Below are 25,098 nucleotides of genomic sequence, written 5' to 3'. Positions count from 1 at the left end.
TACTGTTAACGGTAATGAGAAATCAAATGATGAACCGGTAGCTAGGCGACTTCTTAAAACCTCTAATCCACTGCCTGTTGGATGCTTTTGTTTTTTTAAAACAATCCTGAAGACAAATAGGAAATATGCATGACATATCAAGTCAGCAGATACGAGTCTTTTACGAAATAATCATTCGAAAGTCCTTCTTCAAGAATCACTAATACAACCAACCTAACAAACCATGTTACATTCATTCACAGAAGGAAATAAATCTCATTTTATTCGCTTCGACAATCAAGTTACGTATCTTATTTTACGGCAAGACCAGCCTCTACCACCCTGTTTCCTGGACGCCCGAGCTGGCACAAATGCCCGCGTTTCAGTACCACACGCAGCTACTTGACGCATTGCAGGTACGCCCCAGCCAATCAGGGAGACGCTGCCACAATACAGGCAAGAATGTCAGTAAACAGCCGCACCCTACGTCAGGGGAGCAGTTCTCTTGCGCGCAGAAAATAAAGTCCCTAATAAAAATACTTGTCTCGAACTTAGAAAAGACCAAGAGCATGTTTTAGAAGTTATTTTTAAATGTTCTATGCAAATTTGATATATCTATACTGTGTATTATTCATATTATGATAAAGTGTTTCTTGTCGTGGCGGAGCAATACATGACCGTACTGTGTACCAGGCTTCTGTGATTCAGAGTAGCCCTTGGCGTCACGTCGTGTAGTGTGCTCGGAAGAAGGGTAGTGGGTGCTACGCAATGGTGAGTTTAAGTTATAAGATTAGGCGAAGCTTTACCGGTTTCTTATTCTATTTAGGTAGAATGTGATTATTTTACGAAAGAGTTCTAGAATAACCTAACTCGAAACAAATAACGTGTTCCAGTTCTTATCGTTTTTAATGATGGAAAAGTTCGAAACTTTGCCGCTGTGTGGTTAGTGTTGGTGCTTAAATTTAGTTTTACTATGCTAACTGATACATATGTAGTATTTCTTTTCCGGCTGTTCAACGTATATTCAGTTTATTGAACGTTGCGTTTTCCTAGTATGTCATTTAGATAAACTATATACACTCAGGACATAGTTTTCACTCCATTTTGTGTACATAGAATTAATCAGGTGCTGTGAACTCGCATCCGGTCACGAAGGTTATGGGCCAGACATCACATGGACATGTTGTCACGCACTCATGATGAGTTTACGCGTTAGTACACAACTGTTACGAAGATCCACATCAGTTGTCTGTGGAAAGGTCCCGTGTCAAAGCAGCATCCGCTGTATTTCAAGCCGCTCTTTCTGTTGGCATTGTTGTAGAGCAGAGTTTCAGCACGCGAGTTGACTTGTATTTCCTCTTAAATACTTGTTCAAGAGTGCTCATTTTTTGCCTGATGTAATAATGAATAGCAAGCGTATGCTAAACAGACTGCAAAAATTTCATTACTTCACATAGTCATTTAGACTGCTTAAAAATCATAGAACAATGTATCTTAGATAGTAATCATTTATTTCAAAAGGTGTTAATTTTGATACCTTGAACAGGACTGATTTTTGTTTTGAAAGAAACTTGGATATGCATTCACTAGATCATAGTAGATGGCAGTCAGCAACTTTGACAGAATAAAGGACGCTGGAGAGCCTTAAACTACTTCCGTATCAAACCAGGTATTGCTTTTGTTCGTGAATTACTTATAGGGACTTGGGTTCACATCCATAATAGTAATTTCTTATGCAGTGCACATTGCATCTGATATAAATAGGCATACATATGTCATTATTAGCAGTAAGTTATATTTATATTGCAGTTGGTAATATATAAAATCTGTTCATATAACAGTTGACAGGATACCATGTCTGCATATTTGATTGACTTTTAATGGGTCACAACTGCAATACACAATGTGACAAACACAGTTTTTTGATATGGAAGGAGGGGTAGGCACTTCTTAACAAAGTACTTAAAATATAGCTTGAAAAAGAGTATCTAATTGTGTTGCAATTGATAAATTTCAGAAACTTGACAGATTCACTTCAGTAGGCAAACCTGTTTTCTCTCCTCCCCACCCCCACCCCCGCCCCCTTTCCAAAAAGAAGGGGAAAAAACCTAGGTAACTGTCAGAATTAAAATCTCATCTACTGCTGAATTTTCAAAGAATTTCAAACTTCTTGTATCATATTTTCATTTTTTACTAACTTGCCAACTTCAAGCATTAATTGTAGTCATTAAAATACCCAAAAAAACTGTAATTGTGAAAGAGTTAATTACAAATATTTTCTAAAGTATGACAGTGTTACTGCGATAAATTTAGCTGTCACATTGTAACATGAATTCATCAATTGAAGGAATTACTGTACTGCTTTAAAAGAAAACTTGTATGCGAACTGATCACCACATAGTATCAGTAACATTACTGAGAAAAGTACAGCCAGTTCGTATTTCCCACATCAGAGCTGTCACTAAACCATGTAAAGCATTGCATTTAGTGTAATTGGGGGGGGGGGGGGGGGAGAGGATTCCAAAGAAAGTTTGTGAATGGATTTCCAATCTTCTGTGGGAGGGCTAAAGTCCCAAATTCAAATTTAGGTCTTCTGTGGTGCCACAATGTTGTTAAAGCAAATGCAGGCATGGTTCCTATGATTTGAACACTGTACTGTAATTTCCTTTACTGTCCTTGACCAGTCAATCTGTGTTTCACACGTCATGATTCAATTCTCAACAGGAAATTACACTTTTTTCTTCAGTGGTGGAAAAGACAGCTATTAGGATTCTTAAATTTTTGCTCTAGCAAAGGAATATAGTGTTATAAAGTAGCAATATTTACTGGAACTGCTAGTCACTTAGGTTACATAAATTTTGTTGTGAATAATCTGTTGGGAAATTTGATTTGGTCCCGCAGTGTATTCCACAGTAAAAAAAAGCTGTAAGTTGTATCCCATACAGAAAGGGGTACACAAAGTATAATCTTAACATACTGTTATTGCCATTTGATGTTCATTACAAATTTAGAATAAAAGTAACATAGGTTAGTAGGTTGACAAGTTACAATACATCCATTACATTTACTGACAATAGCTCATTATGGAATATTCTACATCTATATTCTTCAAACCACTGAAGTGCACTGCAGAGGGTATGTCCCATTTTACCAGTTATTAGGGCTTTCCTGTTACTTATGTATGGTGCACAGGAAGAGTGCTGAACCCTCTGTCCATGCTGTAATTAACCTTCGCAGTTCCCGTTTGGCCAATAGGTGGTTGCAGAACCTGTATTCATTATTTAAAGCTGGTTATTGACATTTTGTAAGTAGGCTCTCACTGTATAGTTTCTAATCTGCAAGTGTTGTCATTTCAGTTCTGACGATTCCATATGTCCAACATCCTGTACTCTTGCTGCCCTTCATATCTATTCACTATCCCCTGTTAGTCCTATTAATGAGACAAAGCAGTTTTCTTCTCTAAAGATTATATTGTCTTTCAATTGTTTTCATCATGTAAGCCGTGTTATGTTTGCAGTAGTTTGAAAAGTTGCTATTGTCACAGCCTGAACTGCTTGATACTGTTTAACTTGATCTTGAGGGAGGTGTCAAATTGCTTTTCTTAAAAATGAGATGCAGTTTGTTGTGGAGCGTTCTTCTTATAATATTTGAATGCAGCTGAGGCTTGTTACATACTGTCAGCTTCCACGTTTCATAGTGATGTGGTTGTACCTAAAGCTGTATTCTTACTCTGAAACTTACTTTGATGCTGTGGCCCCATAAGTACTATTTTACTGTAACCATGGCCTTGACAGATAAACTTTTTGTTGCTATCTCAAACTGAGGTATAATTTCAGTGCTTTACAGCTCCTCATTTCATATTTATAGATCTTGAAATATTGAACTCATGTATTCATTTTCTTATCTGGTGGTAAAATACTGTCCCAGTCTATTGAAATATGCACTCTGCTGTTAAAAAGTGAATACAGTGTGTTTCTGTAATGTTGACTGCTCCAAAGCTACAAATGACATGCACTCCTGGTCTATAGACCTTATATGTTAAGTGTTATTGACTGGTTTTATGCAAATGGCATCAACTTAAATTTTAAAAATACACAATGCATTGAGTTCAAACAAAAGCTTATAAATCTTAAAAATGTAACCATAGTTACAAACTAACCTGTTATGTCAGTGTAAAATTGCTTGTCCCACATAAAGACTTACCATGCAAATGATCCATGAAGTGTGAATCTAAGCTGTTACCTTACATATCTGGATGGACTGAGAAAAGATCAGTTCAGATGTCATAGCTAAACTGGCAATGAGACAAGTACTACACAGTAGTGCTTTAATCATTCACAATTTGGCTAGGGATTAAAAGCAGCAACACTTATCTGAAATTGAAACTTCATGTGTGTTTATCATAAGAATTGACAACACTTACACATATCTACATTAATATTTCACCTCTTTACTGTAACAGACCTTTGACAACTGACAGGATGGTTTTTGTGTGCCAAACATGAGTCTTCATTATGTTAAGTACTGTAGTGAAAAGTTGATATCTAGGTGTGTGTGTGTGTGTGTGTGTGTGTGTGTGTGTGTGTGTACGTGCGTGCGCGCGTGCTCCTTGTGTACTATTCCACAGGTTTGTTTAAAATTACAGGCAGATCAACTAACAGAGGAACAGATTGCAGAGTTCAAAGAGGCTTTCTCCCTCTTTGATAAAGATGGTGATGGGACAATCACCACAAAAGAACTCGGAACTGTGATGCGCTCACTTGGTCAAAATCCAACAGAAGCAGAATTACAAGACATGATAAATGAAGTTGATGCAGATGGTAAACTTCGCATATTTTTCCTTTTCTATTGACTGTCGTAAAACGCTAAAAAGCAAAAGTACCGTCAAATGGGATGAAGTTGACTGATTTTGGACTTTAAATACTTCAAAGCCCAGTAACAGTAATGTATTGGTTTTTCTTTCAAACCCTGGGTACTGAGCTGTAGTAGCAAAATTTTTGATCCTGTCACCTTTTGCTCTAACTGATAATAAAATTTTAAAAAGCTGTGTCGGTCAACTTTATCCCCAGGTGGAGGTGAAATTGATGAATTCCGTTATAATTGTGGATTGTTTGTGGCTCAGGGTGACTTTGTTCAGAAATGTCCAATAACTGAAAAATAAATCTGGTGCAATAATTAAATCTTAATACCAGTCTCATAACAACGTTACAAAGTTTGACAAAAAATGTGACCAGATTTCTTTAGCATTAAAAACTGGATGACCACCTTTTGTTTTACTAAGATGACACTGAATCCTATTTATTAGGGTTTATTTGGGAATTTGAATCATTTTGCTAGCTTTCTTAATGTTTGTTTTTCCATTTAAAATTTCTGTAAGGCACAGTTCTAAAACATACAGGCTATATTTCTTCTATTCACTTCTTTTCATTGTACACACACAGCATTTTTTGCACTGACAACTCGTATTAACTGTATGGTGCAACAAACAGAGCAGTGGCCTACAAGACAAATTTGCAAGTTCTCTCTCTCTCTCTCTCTCTCTCTCTCTCTCTCTCTCTCTCTCTCACACACACACACACAGTCCTCTTTCCACCATTAGACTTGTTTGTAGAAAACTACTGTTGGATCCAGTGAGTCATTGTTGCTACATTCATTGGGTCACATTCTTGCCTAATCCACAAATTTTTTCATGTAACTGCTGAAGCTGACAGCCTCACCCTAATTCCACCAAGAATTTGCGGTCATTGTACAACATAAGTTATTTTATGTTTTAAGACAGTCACTAGAATAAGTTTTAGCTCATTAAGTTAAAGATAAACAAATCCTTCTGAAAACAATGAGTATTTGGATATAGATTCAGAATATTGTACATTGAGCCATTGCCACAAATTAAATTTATCACCAGTATGTAGTTATGACAATTTCTGTAACTTCATGGTGAACTTCACTCCATCTGATAATGTCAACTGATCACTAAACTGACATACATTTATATTATGAATAAATGTAGGTCAGCAGTATTATGGATTTTCAAAACGGAGCACTTTCTTATTTTGCATTTTATGTGGGAGTTGATAGACTGAATCTGTTAGTGGTACATTTTTAGTAAAAGCAAAGGAAAGCTGTAGTACTGGTTTCATGCATGTGACATATTTAGTTTTCAAACATTGGTGGAAACCCAGTAAGTACTGATTTTGAGATCAGAGCTGGAAAATTAATTTTCCATTCAGGATTACAATGAACTAGCTGTACAGGTACTGCACTGAACATCATTAGATACTAGACATTTGTAATCCAAATGTATTTCCGTAGCAGTGGCACAGGCCAAACTACTTGGGGCATTAACTAACCAGTGGGAAAGGGTGTACTTGGAATGTTCCTGAGTGACAACTAATGGTTGTAATGTTGTTAATATTACTCATGGCAAACATTTTTGAATGGGGTAAATGCAAAACTGACACCTCATTGTGGTAGGTCCCCAGTCTGTTTAGGAGTGTAGCAAAGAGGTGTGCTTGAAATTAATTTTCCTCTTGTAATTACATACATTAGCTAAATTTGGTAGATTCTGTATTTGTAATACAAATGTAATCACGATTAAGAGGTTAGGCCTTAACCTGTCCCTGCTGGCAGACTGCTGCCTAAAACACAGGAGCAATCTAAGATTCTGAAATGTGACCATTATATCACTGAACTTCCCAGCTGTAATTGTCAGTAGATGAATCTTGGTGGTACTGCTGCTTCTTTATTAAAGCAGATCCTAATTTGGAATCACAAGGCTGAATGTACCCCATTCCAGGCCATCCTACATCAGAGAAACTCTGAAGTTGTGCTGGAGTTGAATCAAAGTCCTTCCACACAGTGCTAACTAGTTAGAGGTGGTCATTCTGTATTTAAATTGTTTTTCTGTTACATACATCAAATTCGGTTGTCTATATTATGGAGCATTAAGTGGACATTTATTTGTATGTCAGAAGTTAGTTTTCACTCAGAACATAATGTATTCCATTTATTATTATTATTATTATTATTATTATTATTATTATTATTATTATTGTCATTATTTTTAGGAAATGGTACTATTGACTTCCCTGAATTCCTCACTATGATGGCAAGAAAAATGAAAGACACAGACAGTGAAGAGGAGATAAGAGAAGCCTTCCGTGTATTTGACAAGGATGGTAATGGTTTTATTAGTGCTGCAGAGCTAAGGCACGTTATGACAAATTTGGGTGAAAAGCTGACTGATGAAGAAGTTGACGAAATGATAAGGGAAGCTGATATTGATGGTGATGGACAAGTTAATTACGAAGGTAGGAAACAGCAGCAGCATTGTTTTTTTGTTACTTGTGTGTGTGTGTGTGATCTGAACGTAGCTTTTCCCCATATGAAATGGTACCTGGGATTATGTTTTCAGTTGTTTCTTCTCTCGCATATGGCTCTTTTGTGTGTTGTAGATCAACTTACCCATGTTATCTTCTGTCAGAGGAGGATGATTGATTTCATTTGCATGTAGGCACTTAAATGTTCAGATTGAAGTTGCTGGTACAAGAACAGTTCACTTGAATCCTAATACCACAAAAGTATTACAGAAGAAGTCTTTAATTCTTTGTCTGCCAGATATTCCCTCATATTGTGTGGCTGATAAGTTCTTTAAAATAGAAAATGCTTTAGTTGTCTTGCATGATAAACAGCACAAATCTTTTTCTGGATATGTCTTCCCTTGACCATATTGTGTTCCACATGACTGTGACCCTGTGCCCCAAATTAGTTGACTATTCTAAGCTTTCATTGCAGCCAAGTTGTGTATAAAGTTTAATTTCAGTATGTGGCTTTGCTGTCAGCTTTCTACCAGTTCAGTGACAGCATAGTTCTAAAATATTTACTCAGCTCTCATGGCTTCATTCATACTCTCACGGAGTGTGAAAAAGTCTGATATTTTGTGTTGAAGCTGCACTGAAGCCTTTATTACAAGGCATAATTCTTAGGTATGATGTGGTGGTAGTGGTGACCACAGTACACACACAATCTGCTCACACACTAAGGTGTGCAATTTGATTTTTTAATGCTGAAAGTTACACATCAATATTATGAAAGAATTCAGCCATGTGTAAAATTGTATAGCATTTGAAACTGCATTCTGAAATATTATCATTGCAATTTTGGTTATAATAAATACCTTTTTATTGAAAATGAGACAAAAGTGAGATTTATTTCAGCAGGTCTATTGGTATGTTGACCAATGGGTGGGGATTGGGTCAGAATTTGCAGGGGTTGTCAGAAAGGAATTGTCCTGTTGGTTTTAATAGATTATAGTCATAGTTCATGGAACACTAGTTCAGCTGAAAGGTATTGTGGAAATTCATTTGTTTTTTAAGTGTACATTTCTCTTAAAAAGAACTGTAATGCTAGTACTTACCTGTTATATCTTTCCTGAAATTACCAATGCGGATTGCCTCTAACAATTAATGGAAGCAAATCCCAGGGATTCCCTTCCAGATTTTTAAGATTGTGCGTGAAACTTTTGTTCATTTAGAGAGTGGAAGATCATTTTAATACAGGGACCTTCAGTGTATTTCTATAGTTTGAAAGAAATATACCACTTTAATCTTTGTTTCAGGACGTAGACATTATAGTAAAAATGAAACTATTAATGTTCCCTGCAGTGAAGTAGTTTCATTACCTAGAGGTAACAGCTGCACTGATGGTAAATTTGTGGTGGCCAGGTGCAATCATCAGTAGACAAGCTCTTCAAAAAGTTGTACTCCTGAACATTGAAGAATTTGATGATTGTATCTTACCACACACATAATAATACTTAGTTTCAAATTAAATTGTGTAACTGTAAATATGTCAGACCTATAGCCGTGACTTTGTATGCACAATAATGCTTGTATTATGAAGTGGTCACTCTTGATTGCAAATTTCTCCTCTTGCAGATTTCCATGCCCTTGCTCAAATAATTTTCACTCGGTGTAGCAGTTAGACTGGGCTCAGGCCAAAGCTGTCTAAAGTTCCGGTGGTCAGTGCTTTAAAATGCTTTTTCGGAATGTTATTTGTCTTCAAGCACCCCCAGTATAAGGTTCTCAGTGACTTTTTGTTTCATTATTTTTTTAATGTTTATGTATAGTTTTTACTTTTCTAACCCATTATTCATGCAACCAAACAAAGCATTGCTGTGCATCGTACAGAACATTTTAACCCTGGACACAGTTATTGTAGGTTTAGTCCATTTTACTGACTTTAGTTTGTCACTGTTGGTACATGATTTTTTTTTCTTTGCAAGCCAGTCTACATAATTTTCATTTTGTGAAATTGAGTGTTTAGCTAGTTAATGGACAGTAAACGTAAAACAGCAGCTTTTAACAGTCCCTGCAAATTGTGTTAATGACTAGAGGACTGAATTAGCTTCTTTTGTAATTTTTTCATGTTACTAAATTATGTAACTAGCAGACTTTTCTTGTCCTATAACATAGCTGTATAAGCTGTTGGCAGTGGAATTAAGTGTTATAGTTGCAGTTTGAATGCAAGTGTTCCTGAATCATTACTAATGGCATGGTTGTCTTCTTACACAGTCGTAATAATTATTATATCTGCAAATGAGGGAGGATCTCTAATTGTGTGCTTTGATACGTTAGTTGTGCTAAGCAGACGTCTAAAAGATTTTCTGCAAGGGGCTGTCATATTTTGTAATGTGCGGTTATATAATAAACTGACATTCATGAAGTAACTGACATTATTGGGATTAATAAGTGTCTCCATTAGAATGTTCAGTGTCCATTTCATCTAATTAGAATACTCAGTTAATTTTAAGCATATTTAGCATTGATTTTGTGTAGGCTTGGGGTAAAACTTTTCAGTTCTGGTAATACCTTTTTCACAATACCAATTTCTGATTTTAGCTTCCTATCCGAAATGTTGACTTTATAGCCATTTTGGCTACTGCTGAGAAAAATTAAAACCTTAAACATCATTATTTTTATTTTTTATCCATTTCTCTCACAGTGTCCTCCTTTGTAGATTTTAATTTTCTTGGCATTCCAAATTTTAATCAGTGCTAAATAGCATGCAACAGTTCACATAGCTTGAAAATTAGTCTTCACTTAAGTGTTTGACATTCACAGTATGCTTTTTATATTAAATTTAGTGATACTTTTAAGATTGTTTGCCATTTTAGTAAGGCAGAAACTGCTGTAGATCTGCATGAATAACAGATAAATGGAATTATCTTTTGCTGCTAAGAAAGAAATTCTTACACTGCAGTTTTGTGAATATGTAGATGTTGATTCACTTTGTGTTACTTCTTCTAGTATTTTGCAGTTCAGAATTGTAATTGGTAATTAGTTCCCCATTGTTTAGAATTTGTTCCTGTTTGTATGTGAAGATATTTGGTTAATTGATATTCTTTGTAGATTGTATGTTCTGTTGCAATGCTTGAGAGAGAAAAATGAAGTTGATGCTCTTGTATTTAGTGCAAGTAGATGAAGTCTCTGCAAGTAAAATTAAGGCAGATAAATCTTTTTGACAATTGAGTTTTTTAATTTCATCATAGATGCATTCTTTTTTGTACTGGGAACTAATATCAAACTCGTACCAAAAAACCTGCCTATTCGTAATCAGAATGAATTTCGTTTTTATTAATGTAGGAGTTAGTACAACAATGAAATATAGTGCAAGGAAGATGGTAAATGAGGAAAACAAAATGACTGTTAGTAGACAGGCCTTAAAAGGTTGGATACTATAGTACATTGTGCCAAATTTACAGTATGTCTACAGTGCCGAATGGAGTGGTGACATGCCAGTCAACTAAAGAAAATCATGACGACGTATCTGATCACTATTACATGTTTCCTAGGCAGTAGTTGCATTTTTATGAAGGACTTTCGCGTTCTGGTAGTAAACTGTTCACTCCTTGCAATTGACATTTGTTTTTTCCCCTGGTCAGTGTGGAGGGATGTGGTGGGAATGTCAAGTTAGCTTTAATAGTGCTTGAAGTGAAAATGGGAAACCTGTACAAGATTTGGTTTGGGGACTTTGTATGACCTTTGAGGCTCCAAAGGACTAAATTATGCCCAGAATGTTTTGGGTGGCATAAACCACTCTGAGATTAATGTGAAGAAGTCTCTGTTGCTGTGGATAAATCCCATGATGATTCATATTCATAAAAATGTGACCAAAGGGGGAAGGGCTTTAGATTAGTGATTAGTTTAACTGTTTGCTTGTAGCTCAGGAGAGAAATGTGGTAAAATCAGTTCTGTCTGTTATGATTGATGGCTGGAAAAGCGAAATGGGTGAACAGGGTTGGTACCTAATGTTACATCCAGGGAGCAGGAGGAATATCATTGTGCAACAATTAGCTGTGAACTGTTGGCATGTTTAAAGACTGATCCAAATCTATTTGGACAGTAAGACAGCTGGTGAAACGAAAAACATGTTATTGGAAGACTTCAAAAGGCATATTCTGACACTAGCAACTCTCCTGAAACAAAACAAAAATCCACAAGGGCAAATCAAGAATGAAATAATGTTAGTTTTCTTTCATTCAAAAGTTGATTGAAATGGAATGTGTGTCTGCTAAAGGAATAGAGAATGGTAAATTTTACACAAGTGTGTGTTTGAATGTTATGGTCCACCATGTTTGAGGAAATAGCAGGTACCAGATGCCCCAATGTGATGGAGGCACTGTTCAGATTTGTCGTGGAAACTTTTCTCTAGATCCTAAAGTCACAGTGGGGTGGCACAGAGATTAGCTCCCTGGACTTACATTTGGGAGGATGATGGTTTCAAATTCGCATCTGGCCATCCTGATTTAGGTTTTCCATGATTTCCATAAATTGCTTCAGTCAGATACTGCGAGGGTTCCTTTGAAAGGACATGGCAGACCTCTTTCCCCATCACCCACTACTCAGATGGAAACCAATGACCTCAAGACTTCTTTCCCCAAATCAACCAACCTAGATTTTAAAGTCCAGACTTAGGTCCCTTGGACTTCTTTCCTCAAACAACATGTAGTGTGCAGTGACCACTGCAGGAAATTTTAAAACAGATAATGGCAGTTGAGCATGAATTTGTGATCTGTTAAAAGATCTCCTCTGCAGTAGATGCAGATACAGCAAGTTTGTAATGGGTCTGGATACATTTTGAGCACAATATACACAGTGCTGTTTTACATAGTTCCCATAATTTTTTAAGTTACTTTAACTTAGTAGTTCAAGACTGTTCTTATATTCAGTGAAAACAACTAAAGAATCACATATCTTTTGATAAATATGAACAGTAATAGTTTTAACCAATGAACCATATATTGCCCTAATAGTAGAGCAGTTATAATTTAAACAATTATTTGAAAATAGTTGTCCGTTCTGGTTTGTTGCAAAGAGGTTAATGTTTTGTGTGTGCAGTGCTTTATGGCAGTTGTGTGGTTGTCTTTGAAATCATTATAAGTGAAATCCCACTTTTACAATTTTCAGAAAAATTGAGAAAAAAATATATAAAATGTGACAAAATATAGATGTGGGAAATAACTTTTTAAACAGTATAGGTTACATATAGGATCTCCCTTGCCTATGTGTAGTTTATAATATGCTCTAGACTTAAAAGGGTCTTTCATTACCTAATTAAGGTTATCCGATTTTTATACTACGTTTAGCTATCGATATAAGTAGAGCTGGTAACTGTCTGGGAATTAGAAATTTTGACTTGATTTCATTTGTTATAATGAATATTTATGAAAAGCCTGCAACTCTTTCATTATTTAGGTAATGAAACACTGCACAGTTACTTTTTTGCTTTGCATGGTATTTAGAGAATTTCTTATTGTCAGGTGCAAATATTTACTCAGTTATTGTGATATTTTGCCTCTTGCACTGTTGCACCTTTTTTGTGGTTATAAGGTGCTGTGCTGCCTTCATGATGCAGAAAACCATACATATGCAACCCATCACTCATACTGTTAGTGAAAGATCACAAAAATACTTAAGTAAATAGTCATACTTGACAATAAAAATAAATTCTCAATGTGTCACATTATGCTTAAAAAAGTATGTAACTTGTGCAGTGTTTAGTTATTCAAACAAAAACATTGGAGCAATGCCAAGGGAAGATAAAGGTGCCACATAGTACTGCTAATGGCCAAACAATTAAACACTCGAAACTTGTGTAATGCAAAGTTGTCATGATCACAACCATCATGAAGAAGGGACCATGTGAAAACTGTTGAGAGGCCATGATACCTTCATTTGAATGAAACTGGCTTCTCCCATCAACTGTCATGTCAAATAGAGCTCAGTAGTGGCAGGAACACAGCACAAATTTTTCAGATTCTTACTGACTTGGATGTGTTGAGTAGAGCATTAAACACTATTTTTGAGGCCAGTGCCATGCAAGCTTAATTTTGTCCATTGCATCAGTTTGTTCTTCAGACATTTTCATAAACTGTAAATCATGCAAAAAGTGTGTTAATACAAAACCTGGTGTGAATCAACATTGTGAACATACGCAATTTAATGGGAGTGATAAAAATGTTGTAGATTGTTGGAAAATGTTAATTCTGGGAATGTAAATGTGGTCATTTCTTTTAGTATGAAGAAGGAAATATGAAAGTGAAAAAGAACCCTAATTGAGATCAGAGATGCAACTAACATGTCAGCAACTCTAACCAAATCCACATCATTAAGAGGTAGCCTGAATAAAAGAGTATGAGCAGCTGGAGCAGGATTGTGCAAATAAGACTTTCCTTCATACTCATGTTTTCTACATTTTGCTCTAACAGCACCTTCATGGCACTGTCATTAAAATTTTTACAGTTATCTGAATGGTGTCCACAAAAGCTGTGGGGGTTTCTGTTCTGCATTCTGTTCACCAATGAAGCATAGTTGACAAAGCATGGGCAAATCAGTTGTAGCAATTACACACTGTGGCTTAGAAGTGGATGGTGTGTGTGTGGTGTGTTTCAAAAATAGCTGTACTGATGACTCTAAATAGTCACAAGTATCTGCAGATATGCTGCCACAGTTACTGGAAATCATTCTACTGGGCATACAGAAATCCATGTGATGTCATCATTACTGACATCACTCATTCTTCATAAATAACTACATATCTGAACATGAACATGCCATTTGGAGATCATTGTACTAATCATCTGAGGACATGTAATGGCCTGTGTACTTCTCTAGAAAACTCCAGAGTATTATCTGTGTGGGAGGGTGGAAGTAGAGGTCTGCTATTAGACACTCCAGAAGACAAGAAATGCTGTATAACCCTGACTTTGACAAGTCCAGGTGAAACAGAGAGAGGAACTTTCGTATCGTGAAGAAACAAAATATCAATATAATAGGGCAAAACACAATCCAGTGTCATGACTTACTGCTATGTTTCCCTCTAATTGAAATACCACAATATTAGCAAAAAATTTCTACTGATATGTTCTGTGTTCGTTATGAAGTCCAGATGTGGGATTTCAGTGAAGTGGTCAAAGCAAATTGAAACAGAATAGGCACATTTGAATAAAGCCTTTTTCACATTAAGCATTGCTTATGCATTCAAACAATCCAGTCAAATGCAAATCTGATTACATTATGAAATGATGCTATGGGACTGCTTGAATGCAGAAGCAATGTTGAAAGTGAAAAAAATGGCTTTTGTCAGCTGTGCACATTAAGTACCATTTTACTTTGGCCACTTCATTGAAATCCTACACTTACATTTTGAATAGCTATGTAACACTGCCAGGTCAGTAGAGAAAGTTTCTTGTTCAGATCGAATAAGAAGTCACAGCACTGAAATGTTTCTGGTCGTAATATGTTGATGTTCGTTTGTATTTAAGTTCCCCCTCTTAAATCTTGAGTAAGTGATCAAACAGTTCTCATGGTAAGACACAGTTTTCTATGTGAACTATTCATGCCACTGTTTTTGGAATGATTGATTTTATATTCTGGGTAGTTTTCTGCAGTTCTGAGTGTTATAGATAACATACTAAAGTTGTTAAAGAAAACTACAGCCTGACACACTTTCGCTCCCATTGGATATATTTAGGGTGAGCAATCTTAGCAGACCCATCAACCTAGTTTTATTACAAAGCTGAAAATTTCACCTTGTAAACAGTAAATGAATGCTGTTGACATGTGGAATAGCTCATTTCACTAGTTTCCAAGCTAGTGCTCTTCCTCTAGTTGTAGCAAATACTGACCTATGTTCCCACTAGTGGCTCTCGGGCTTTCCTGAAAGTGAGCCATGTTGTGAAAGGCATATTCATTGCTAAGGAAGTGGATGCTCTCGATGTAGTAAGAATACTAGCAAATAAATTGATGTTGTGAATACATAGTGGAAAACTGTTATCCATTTAAGATATTAATTTCTGACCACTGGCCTTGCACTTGATTTGGTAAAATTTTTATTTTTGTTGAAGGTTTGAAAGGTTTGGTTGATTTATAGATCTGAAGAAGTTTAAGAATGAGGAATCATTATTGGTTCTGTAAGGTGTAGTTACTATAATGTGAGCATTTTCAGAAAAGGTGCCAGCTACAAACGCCCATGGATGTGTACATTTGGATTCTGAAATTTTTACATAGTTACTCTTGTCAGTCAAAATTTACCATCAGTTTGCAGGCTACTGCAAGCCTTCTATACCAGCCTTTTACTGGCTTGTAAATGGATTTGTAGGTAGTGAGTGAAGTGACATGTTACTTCCTGAAAATAGGTTGAGAGCTTGAAAAGTATATGCTAAGTTATCCATTTTGAAAAAAAAATTATTTTAGTAGCTTACTCACATTCCATAATCTTGTGCTATCTTAATGCCTTTGTGTGAATATTGTAGGGTCTGTAGACAAATTTCACCATGGTCACGCATATTATCCATGGATAGAGCTTTTTGATAATTTTAACTGTTCTGGTATAATGTTTAAATCTAGTCTTTTCCTATGTATATTGCGCACATAACTGCAATATTTTCTTATTTCCATAAATCATACAAGTACCCAACTACAGTGTTCTTCAGTAATTTGAACAAATCATTTTTCCTACTTCCTTGGAAAAATTAGTTCACAGGAAAATGATTGAGGGATGGAGGTAATATTTGGTCGGTGCAAGACATTTTGTATTAACCCTCCAGCAGTTTTAACACGTGGGCATGTGGCACACTTCGTGCAGTGTAAAGAATAGTTGCCCTTTGTTAACAAGGTAAACACGAATGAGCAAAATCACAGTTTAATCTTAGTTTAATTAGACAATGTTATCATAAACTATGAGATATATTACTATTTACTGAAACAATAATAAGCCTTTCATTATGGACAGAGGCGAGTGTTACCCTCAGTAATGAGCCCCTGAGAGCCTTAAACAGTAAAGTTGGATCAGATACCTGCCAATTGCTTTGTTGATTACTAATTATCTTGTAGATAACGACCCAATTATAGGATTCTGCTGCAAGCTCGGAATCTGGGTGTTTCCTTGGATGGGTTGTAAACTACTTCTTGCCTACATTGCTGTTCATTTGGATACATGACAACTTATTACTGTGTTACCGGAAGCAATAGGTACAACAGTGGAACAGAACAAAAACACTGTCATTTGTTATTGGTGTGCTTTATACATGGGCACACCCACTTGAGGGTTAACATAAGTATAAAAGTTAGTTTTGGCAGCACCTACCATTCATGTTTCTTTTCAGTTTTGTTTATGTTCTTCAATTTATGCAATGTGAAAGTTGATATGATAGTATATAGATTGGCAAATGTTGGGGAGTAATGTTTGGTTGTGTTATAATTACTGTGACACTTCTCATTCTAATATTGGTTCATGTTGGTAATTGCTGGTATTGCTAGTAATTTTGCATGGGTTGTAAATGTATTTTATGTCAACATTTTTGATTTGTGTAGAAAAGAAATATATCCATTGCTTAATTCAGACTTTTTCCTTTATTATAAATGTGGCCAAAATGTACTGGAAAAGTGAGCCTTTGATTTCTGGCAGTTATGTAGAAGTGTCCCTTACCCTCAAGTAATTGTTAGGTTGGGGTAATTCAGTTAGGTTGTTAATTTTTCCTCTTTTTGCATTTGAAGTTGATTGTATTCTTGGCAGGTTGCATTATTCATGAGATTTATTTCTTTAATATTGGCCAGGTAGCCCTTGTGGAATAACATTGTGTTCCTTCTGTAATTTGTAGTCTGTCTGGTGCCAATCAGTGTATGTTTATGCAAATTGGGATAGTCTGTTATGAATAGTTAACATTCTGCTGCTATATTTGTCATGCTAAGCTTACTTAAAAATTTAATTACAGGATTTGTGCTTCATATAAAGTTTTATACTGAAAGCTGGTACTACTAAAAATCAAAAACTTTTCATAGTTGTTAAGGTTCAAAACAGTAAATAAATATTATACTGTGGTTTGAGATTTTCTTGAAAATCTTAAAATTTCATCTGCTGAGAACAGAACTCACTTCTAATTAAACTCAATTTTTGTTAGAGCTAGAGCCCTGCAGATGTGACATTGCTTTTTTAAATTGTGGTTCAGTTTGGCTGTTACTATTTGTCAGTCATTACTTATATTTTTGTACAGCGAAAAGATGTTTCATTTGAGCTTCAGCTCCAAACACTAGATGCCATTTTGCTTTGTCTTCATCTTTATCATTAAAATCATAAGTCATCTGTAGTAATCTCATATCACTTCTTTCTACACACTGGGTTGCAGTATCTGATCAGTGTTAATCGGGCATGTCTCTTGGTATTAATGCTGTAGCTTTTTCACTGTGTTAAATGGAGTGATGCAATCAGCCTCTCTCTCTTTCCAAAAATGGATTGGTGTTCCTCTCTTTCTATGTCATCTGTTATCTTCATTGTCCCACATAATCTGCCCCATAAAAAATTACTGTTTTCCTAATAGTTCTGTTCTATATAAAAGTGTTAGTGATACTTCTTTCCTTACCCAAGCATATGTTGAGGTTGGTGTTGGTTGGCTGAGCATCCCCACCCATATTCTCAACAATGGGAATTTGAATTCCAGTGTAAATAATCTGTGAGTGTTTACAGAGCTTCCTCTGAAACTATAATCTCCTTTCATTAGGATAAGCACTTTAAAAAATTTAATTGACTTCACTAGTTGCCTGAATTTTTGGTGTAACTTGATTCATGTGTCCATGAAGAAAACTTGGGTCTCCACATTACAAATATATGAACAACATAACAGCATCAGATTCTTGGCCTTAAAGTGACAGCTCCCAGTGGCTGTTCCTAAATTTTTCCCCATTACATTTGACTTCACTGGACTTGGGGAGGACTAGGAAAATTAGAAATATAGTTATGAGCAAGTTTACACCATCAGGTGATGTGGAGAATAATGAAGGAACAAGTAGAGGTACATCAAGGCAGTTGTCAAAGAGGGAATGGGATAAATAATATAGAATGTAACTTGCCAGAACTTGACAAAATAAAGAGCCTGTGAGTCTTGAGTAAATGTGAAGATAGTACAGAGAGGTAATATATAGTCTGTTATTTTAACTGGAAGAAAGAGGACAATTTAAAGCTTGATTGTTTCCTAAAGTTGAAAAGGAGTGCCCCAAGTGTAGAGGGGGAGGGGGGTTTGCTCCAAAGTGGTAATGCAATAGACAGTGGCCAAACTGTGCTCATTATAAATTGTGCTACCCCTCTGTAGAAATGTACACTGCAACAGAAATTCACAGCAAGCCACAAGGTACATTGATCAGATATTAAAGCCAACTGGTGTTCTCTGCAAATGGGTCTGAAAAGTTGGAATTTTCAAGTTAGTGGCATAAACCTGAAAAATTTTAATGTGCTGGATATGATAGTCTTGAAAAATAGTGCAAAAGGGATGGTCATTAGATAACAAAGAAAGTAAAAACAATATGGGGTTGTACCAGGCTTGTAGGATCTGAGGAACATCATTTTTATGCTAGAACTTTTGTTAAACCCAAGTGCTCATTTCTGTTCCAAAGTATATGTGGGAGAGTTCATCCATACATATTCAGGCAGCTCTTATGCAACCATGGAAAAATTCAGTGTACATAGTCATTTAGTTCTTCCACTTGAATTATCACTATTTTGTCTACATATTTATGTATACAGATATATTGGTTTGCAGTGATTCATTACTAAGGCATGAGACTGCACTCAAAATTTTAGCATATTGCTGTGTGCTCAAGTTTCTGCTAGCCTTTAAATTTTATAGATGTGATGTGTGTGTGTATTGCTGAAATGTGCTCTTCATGTAGTAGTATGTGAAGCTTCTTTTTGTATTGTTTGACAATTGTGGATTGGCAGTTGCTCACCTTAATACTTAATTTTCAGAATTCGTCACAATGATGACATCAAAATGAAGTGACAGTTCAAAGTTGACAGTGGTGGAGAAGAACGCTGAAACCAAGAATTAATGAACCTGCATTTCTGCTTTCCATTTAACACTTCTTGACAACACTTCTTGACAAGAGTAACTAAAGTGGAAAGAAGCTTGAATCAGTTCAATGTATCTAAGTGGTTGTATAAAAGAATTAATGAATGAAAATTTTTGTGTGTAGTTTTCTTTCATGTAATGTTTTATCCCCAATGTGCAGTTTGCAGTTTTATTGATCATATATTCAAAATTGTGTGTGCATTTCAACTGGATTCATGCTGTGTAGTTCTTAAGTACTTAATGCTACTTACAGAAACTCACCTATTTGTCTTTCCTATAAAGGTAACAACAAAGTGTTACAGAAATCCTTTCATGAATGTTGGTCATTTGTGTATATTTTTAAGTACTTTTCTAAACCCAGTGCTGCAGAAAAAAGTGCTGTGGTGAAGGGGTGGTTGTTCCAGCCTCTGACATTCCTTCAGTAGCTTGTACAGAGTGTTTTGTGATGTCCTACACTTCTGAAATGTAATATGGAGTCAATGGTATCAGTGTAATGGGCAGTTTCTCGCTTCACTGGACTTCCTTCACAGCATCACTGCCTACTTCTGCTGCACTGAATGTAAAAGACAAAATTGATCTGTTCCTTCATGTGAGGTATTGTCTGACAGTTATTTCATTCCTTTCCCAGTCTGAGATTTTTCGTATTGTTAGTATAAACAATGAGTATGTGTTAAATCTTTAAAACTATAAGAATACATATTTGTAAATTGTCTTCAATAAAGAATTTCATTTATTGTGTATCATGTAAAACTGTTAATAGTTAATATATCTTGATTGGATTCTTAACCTTCATTCCTAGCTATCTTGCAAATTAGTTTGGAAAAATGTCAGAATACAACATGCTTGGCAGGCAGAACCTAGATTCCTTCTGTCCTATCTCAGAGCTAAAAGTGCAATGTGTTGTAGAGAAGTTGTACAATAAACCATTACTTTTTGGCTGTGAATACCTTCTGTGCCAATTTTTCAGATATTTAATGCCACCTGTGTTAAATGTTACCTGTACCATTATAAACTGAAGTTGTCAGAAGTTTCCTTGTGTACAAATCATGGGGGCAGAGGGAAGTAATGAAAATGCAAAACTTCTGTGAAAGGGTGAAATTTTTGATAAAGCAAATATGGTCACTTCTTTTGCAGAGAATGTTTCTGGCAGAAAACAAGATTGGCCTGCTGTACAAACCATAAAAGATAGGGTTGCATTCTATAGAATATACTTGAAGTGCTAGATTTTAAACTCTAGTTAAGCCTTTAACAAGATGTGTGCACGTAGGCACTCGCTCGCTTTCCATTCAAATTGGTTGAGAAGAGTGAGTAAAGTGGAATAAAGTTTGAATTGGTTCCATGTTTCTAAGTTTTGAGCAGTATTATGCATTTGGTGTGAGCAGGAAAGATTTGTACATAATACAATATTTGTAATGCATATATAGGACAAAGAGGAAATCATGGTTGAGGATATTTCACAGAAGTCCTTGAAAATAGTGCAACAACTTTGTTTCCAGTGAAGCAGGTTCAAAAGTGGAAACACAACTGCCAAGATTCATCATCTAAAGAACCATGAAATATTTAGTGAGTTCTACATCTGGTAGCTCTTCTTTGTAAGTTAAGGGTATAGGAATAACTATGGACTAGAGTTGAAAAATTTAATGTACATTAGGGATCAAATATTTTGAATATCTTAGTGCTGTATTCATCAGATGGGTTTACTTTGTAATAGTGTCACATAATTACTTCCTTAACTGCCTCTGACCTGTGTTCATGTACACTGTGAAATGTTTTGCAACATATAGAAAGTAAGGTTTTGGAACCTATTAAGAAAATTGTGCTAACAAGAATGTGTACTTCAGGTTATGGATGCTGTAGTATTTGTCTGAAGTAAACAAAATAATTAGCCACAGGTATGTTTATTGCTGTCAAAAACTGTAATGTGCACTTCCAAAGCAATTCAATTTTACTATCATATCTTAAGAACTGAAATGTTGTAGACAAGTATGGAGATAAGAATACTCAGAGTAGATAGTTGCAGAATTTAAAAAAATCTAGGTGAGAGCAGTAAAACATAAAACTTGGTTTTTGAAATTGGATAGTAGGGGCATAAGTCCATAAGATCATTTATTACCCTCCTTGGCACTGATTGAACTGTCATGTAAACAGCTCATTTACAAAACATCTCTGAAATAATCAGCATAATATTACTGTTAAATACCTGGTAGGGGAGATCTTTAATATTACATCCAGTTGTCTTTCAGCCTTTGTCCCACTTCATGGGATCAGCCATGTTAGTATGGATTTCGCAGTGTTAGTTGCAGAGGGTGGCTAGATGCCTGTCCTGCTGCCAGCCTGAACCCCCCTCCCCCCCCCCCCCCCCCCCTCCCTAAGGATGTAAGTAGTGTACCCCAGCTGTCTGCATCTGCTGTAAGCCATGAAATAGTGCAAACATTTTCAAATGTCTGTGAGGTGTGTAACTGAGGCAGAAGGTGGGGACCAGCCCAGTATTCACCTAGTGGATGTGGAAAACCGCCTAAAAACCACATCCAGGCTGGGTGGCATATCGGCCATTGTTCGCCAGGCAGATTTGATCTGGGGCCGGTGCACCTACACAAATCCAGGAAGCAGTGGGTTTTGTATATTATATCCAATGATGAATACAAATTGTAAAAATTTCAACAGCTGGTAGGTCTACAAATTGAACTATCCTCGAAGTTGGGAAAGAAAATACTAAAATTTTGTGATGGGAGTACCAGTTCTAATGTATGGGTCGAAGAAGCTGTCTGCCAGTCAGAGGTGGATTGAAGCAACAGAGATTAGGACTAAAGACCACTAGCTGGTGAGACTCGATCGGATAGAAAATAGTGAATCCAGAAATGAATTGGGTGTCAAGTGTGTGTCATAAAATAGAACAGTACGGAAAGATATGGAATGAATTAATAATAAACCTGAAGGGAAAAAGTGATGTCAGATATCCTAAGAGATGAAAAGATTGGCTGCAGTCCACTTGAAATTGGAACAGGCAAGAATCACTTAACCAAAGCTCAATATGATTAGCTTATTTCAAGTGTCTTTAGTACATTTTGTACTAAAAACATTATGCCTATAGTCTTATAGAATTTACAACCTATGGACTTGTTCCCTATATAATTTGTGGCAAGTCATTTCCAAAAGACAAGCAGCTTTGATTTCCTGTGTAGTGAGCCAATAGGTGGAATGATAAAAGGATGGTTGTCCATATGGTTGTGTTAAATGTGCTGAGAATAAGGGCCTAAAGCACACTACCTTTGATTTTGAGATTGTAGCATGTGTGCATTCTCCTGGTGTACGTGGCAGGGCACAAGATTGACATTTTTGGGGGAGGGGAGGGGGTGTCTGTAGGCTGGTGGTTACATCACTGGCAGTTAGCTCAGTTCCTGGTGACCAGTTCTCAAACATGTTGTGGGCAGATTGAAACATCTACTCAGTGTGGTGTTAGCTAATAAGCTACTTCAGCAAGTAAGCAGTTAAACTGATAAGTGAATTGCCATTGGGTTACAGCAGAAGGCTTGCAACAGGTTGGCAGTGATTATATTACTGCAATATTTATAGTAGAAACTGATATCAAGCAGGAAATTAAGGAGCTTTGAACAGTTCATATACATCCCAGAAGATACATGTAGTGTTGTAAAATCAATAAATGAATAGGGTGTGATTGAAGAATACCAGTAGCATACTGAAATCAAACCTGAATATCATGCTTTTCACAGACATGCCCCCAAATCTGATTTAAACATTTTGTTCTATTCTTCCCAAACTGTCAAAGGTTTTCTATACCAGAATGGGATCACAATGGAGAAATATGGTTTACCTTGCCGTGTACTAAGTGAATTGGATTTAGTGCACTGAAGGGGGATGAAATTATATTTATGGTGTGTGTTTAGAAAACGGATTCTAAATTAATGAATATAGCATGTACCAAGAAATGTTTAAAGTGTATCCAGAAACACCTCTGACCCAAGGTACTTTCTTGTGAATCGTGAAGACATGTCAGAATGAGCACTCACAGAAAATTGGAATACAAAAGATAGCCAAATTTCCGTTGACAAAGTATACAAAACGTGTATTCAGTACCATTTTTATTTTCACTCACAAAATAAAAAAATACAATAGACACGCCTATTTGTTTCAAAAACCAATAGAGGTTACATTTGCGGTCCTGACCCATTTTCTTAAATTTAGGATGACGTGGAGAGCAGCTAATGCGAATAGTGTCTACAAGGTGGGCGGCCGTTCATCTGGGGCGATACTTGTCCTTAAAAAAAAAATTGAAAATAAAATTTCACAAGTATATGTGACAGCAATCACAGTAGCCAGCTACACGGTTAGTATTTTTAAAATTTTCATATTTTTCTGGGACATGTTTACTGCAAAATTTTTCAGCGGTTGTTTGTAAGGAAATCTCTTCATGCAAATCTATATCTCCATACAACTGCGCAGTCACATCTGTCCATTGTGCAGCTGGAGAAACTTCACAAGGCGGTTTTAAGAACCGCGACAGCTTCTCCATCTTTGAAAAGTCTAGGAATCTTGCTGCAAATTCCTTCTTAAGATCTGACAAAAAATTTTAGAATACTGAAATGTCTGTTTAAGAATTATTTTTATATTCAAAAATGGTTGAAAAGTGTCAAAGTAATCGACTTACAATGATTTTTCAAAGATAACCAACTTGCGACGTACAGAAGATACACTTCGTATCAGATCGTATATTAATTTCACATTTCTCTGTAGCCCGCTACTGAGCGCATTTAAATGTTTCAGAATGTCCTTCACCAAAGCCACAGCTTACACACTGCTTTCGTTTGCCAGGAACTCAGATTGTTTCTTGCTCCTTGTGAATCCGTTTCGTAAGAAGGATGCTACTTTTATTTGCGAAAAACGTTCAGTCACTTGATCTTTAAGTAGTCAACGAACATTGTTGTAATTCAGTAAGTCAGAAAGCGCCGAATTACACTTAGAAAGAAAGTCTATGCACTGTCTGTGCTGTAGAGCAGAGAGAGATCTCGTACAGTTAATCAGCTTGATAAAACCTTCCCATTACTTCTTTCAGAGTCACACTGTTTTCCAAAAAGGGCTGCCTCGTGAACTATGCACAGACTAGTAGCCCAGCATTCTTATCTTTGATTCTCTTTACTATTCCTCTTTCTTTGCCGATCATTGCTGGGGCCCTGACAGTAAAGACACACCATTTTATCATAACTAATGTTTTGATTTTGTCATGAAGTCATCAAAAGTCTTGAATAGGCCTAAATCTTCTCTGCGAGTCTTGCCTTTCAACGGTAATGTTGCTTGTAATTCTTCCCTAGATTCTTTGCTTTCAGTATTCAAAAATCGCATGAAAATGATAGACATTCATTCATCAACAACGTCGCACGATTCATTTAGTGCTATGGCGTAGCAGGGCGCATTCTGCAGACGCTCGAGCAACCTACCTTTATTTTCAACAGCCAAAATTTAGGTTCTTTTTGTATTACTTCTTGCTGACAATGAAGTACCTTGAATTGTTGCAACAACATCCTTTTCCTCTTCAAAAGTGTCAAGGCCATTTCCAAAATACTTTTTTTCTACCGTTTGAGTCAGAAAATTGTTTCTGGTGCTTGTTTAGCGTCGAACACAGACGCTTTGCTGCTTCCGCAAATTTTTCTTGCTCGCTCATAGAGCGAACTAGGGGGGGCCCTGCTTGTCTTGTAAGAGCT

The 25,098-nt window shown here is 36.2% G+C and overlaps 1 protein-coding gene across 1 annotated transcript; it reads left to right on the top strand.

Annotated features, from left to right (window-relative positions):
- Positions 1–442: 442 nt before the first annotated feature.
- Positions 443–20,325, top strand: LOC126298073 (calmodulin). The gene is made up of 4 exons (XM_049989393.1): positions 443–750; positions 4,625–4,799; positions 7,047–7,289; positions 19,279–20,325. The coding sequence occupies exons 1-4, from the start codon at positions 748–750 to the stop codon at positions 19,305–19,307; spliced, it is 450 nt and encodes a 149-aa protein (XP_049845350.1). The 5' UTR covers positions 443–747; the 3' UTR covers positions 19,308–20,325.
- The last annotated feature ends 4,773 nt before the right edge of the window (positions 20,326–25,098 follow it).

This window comes from Schistocerca gregaria, chromosome X (assembly GCF_023897955.1).
Source record: "Schistocerca gregaria isolate iqSchGreg1 chromosome X, iqSchGreg1.2, whole genome shotgun sequence".
Classification (NCBI taxonomy): domain Eukaryota; kingdom Metazoa; phylum Arthropoda; class Insecta; order Orthoptera; family Acrididae; genus Schistocerca; species Schistocerca gregaria.
Note: the sequence above shows the minus strand (reverse complement) of the source record. Positions and strands in the feature narration are given on the sequence as shown.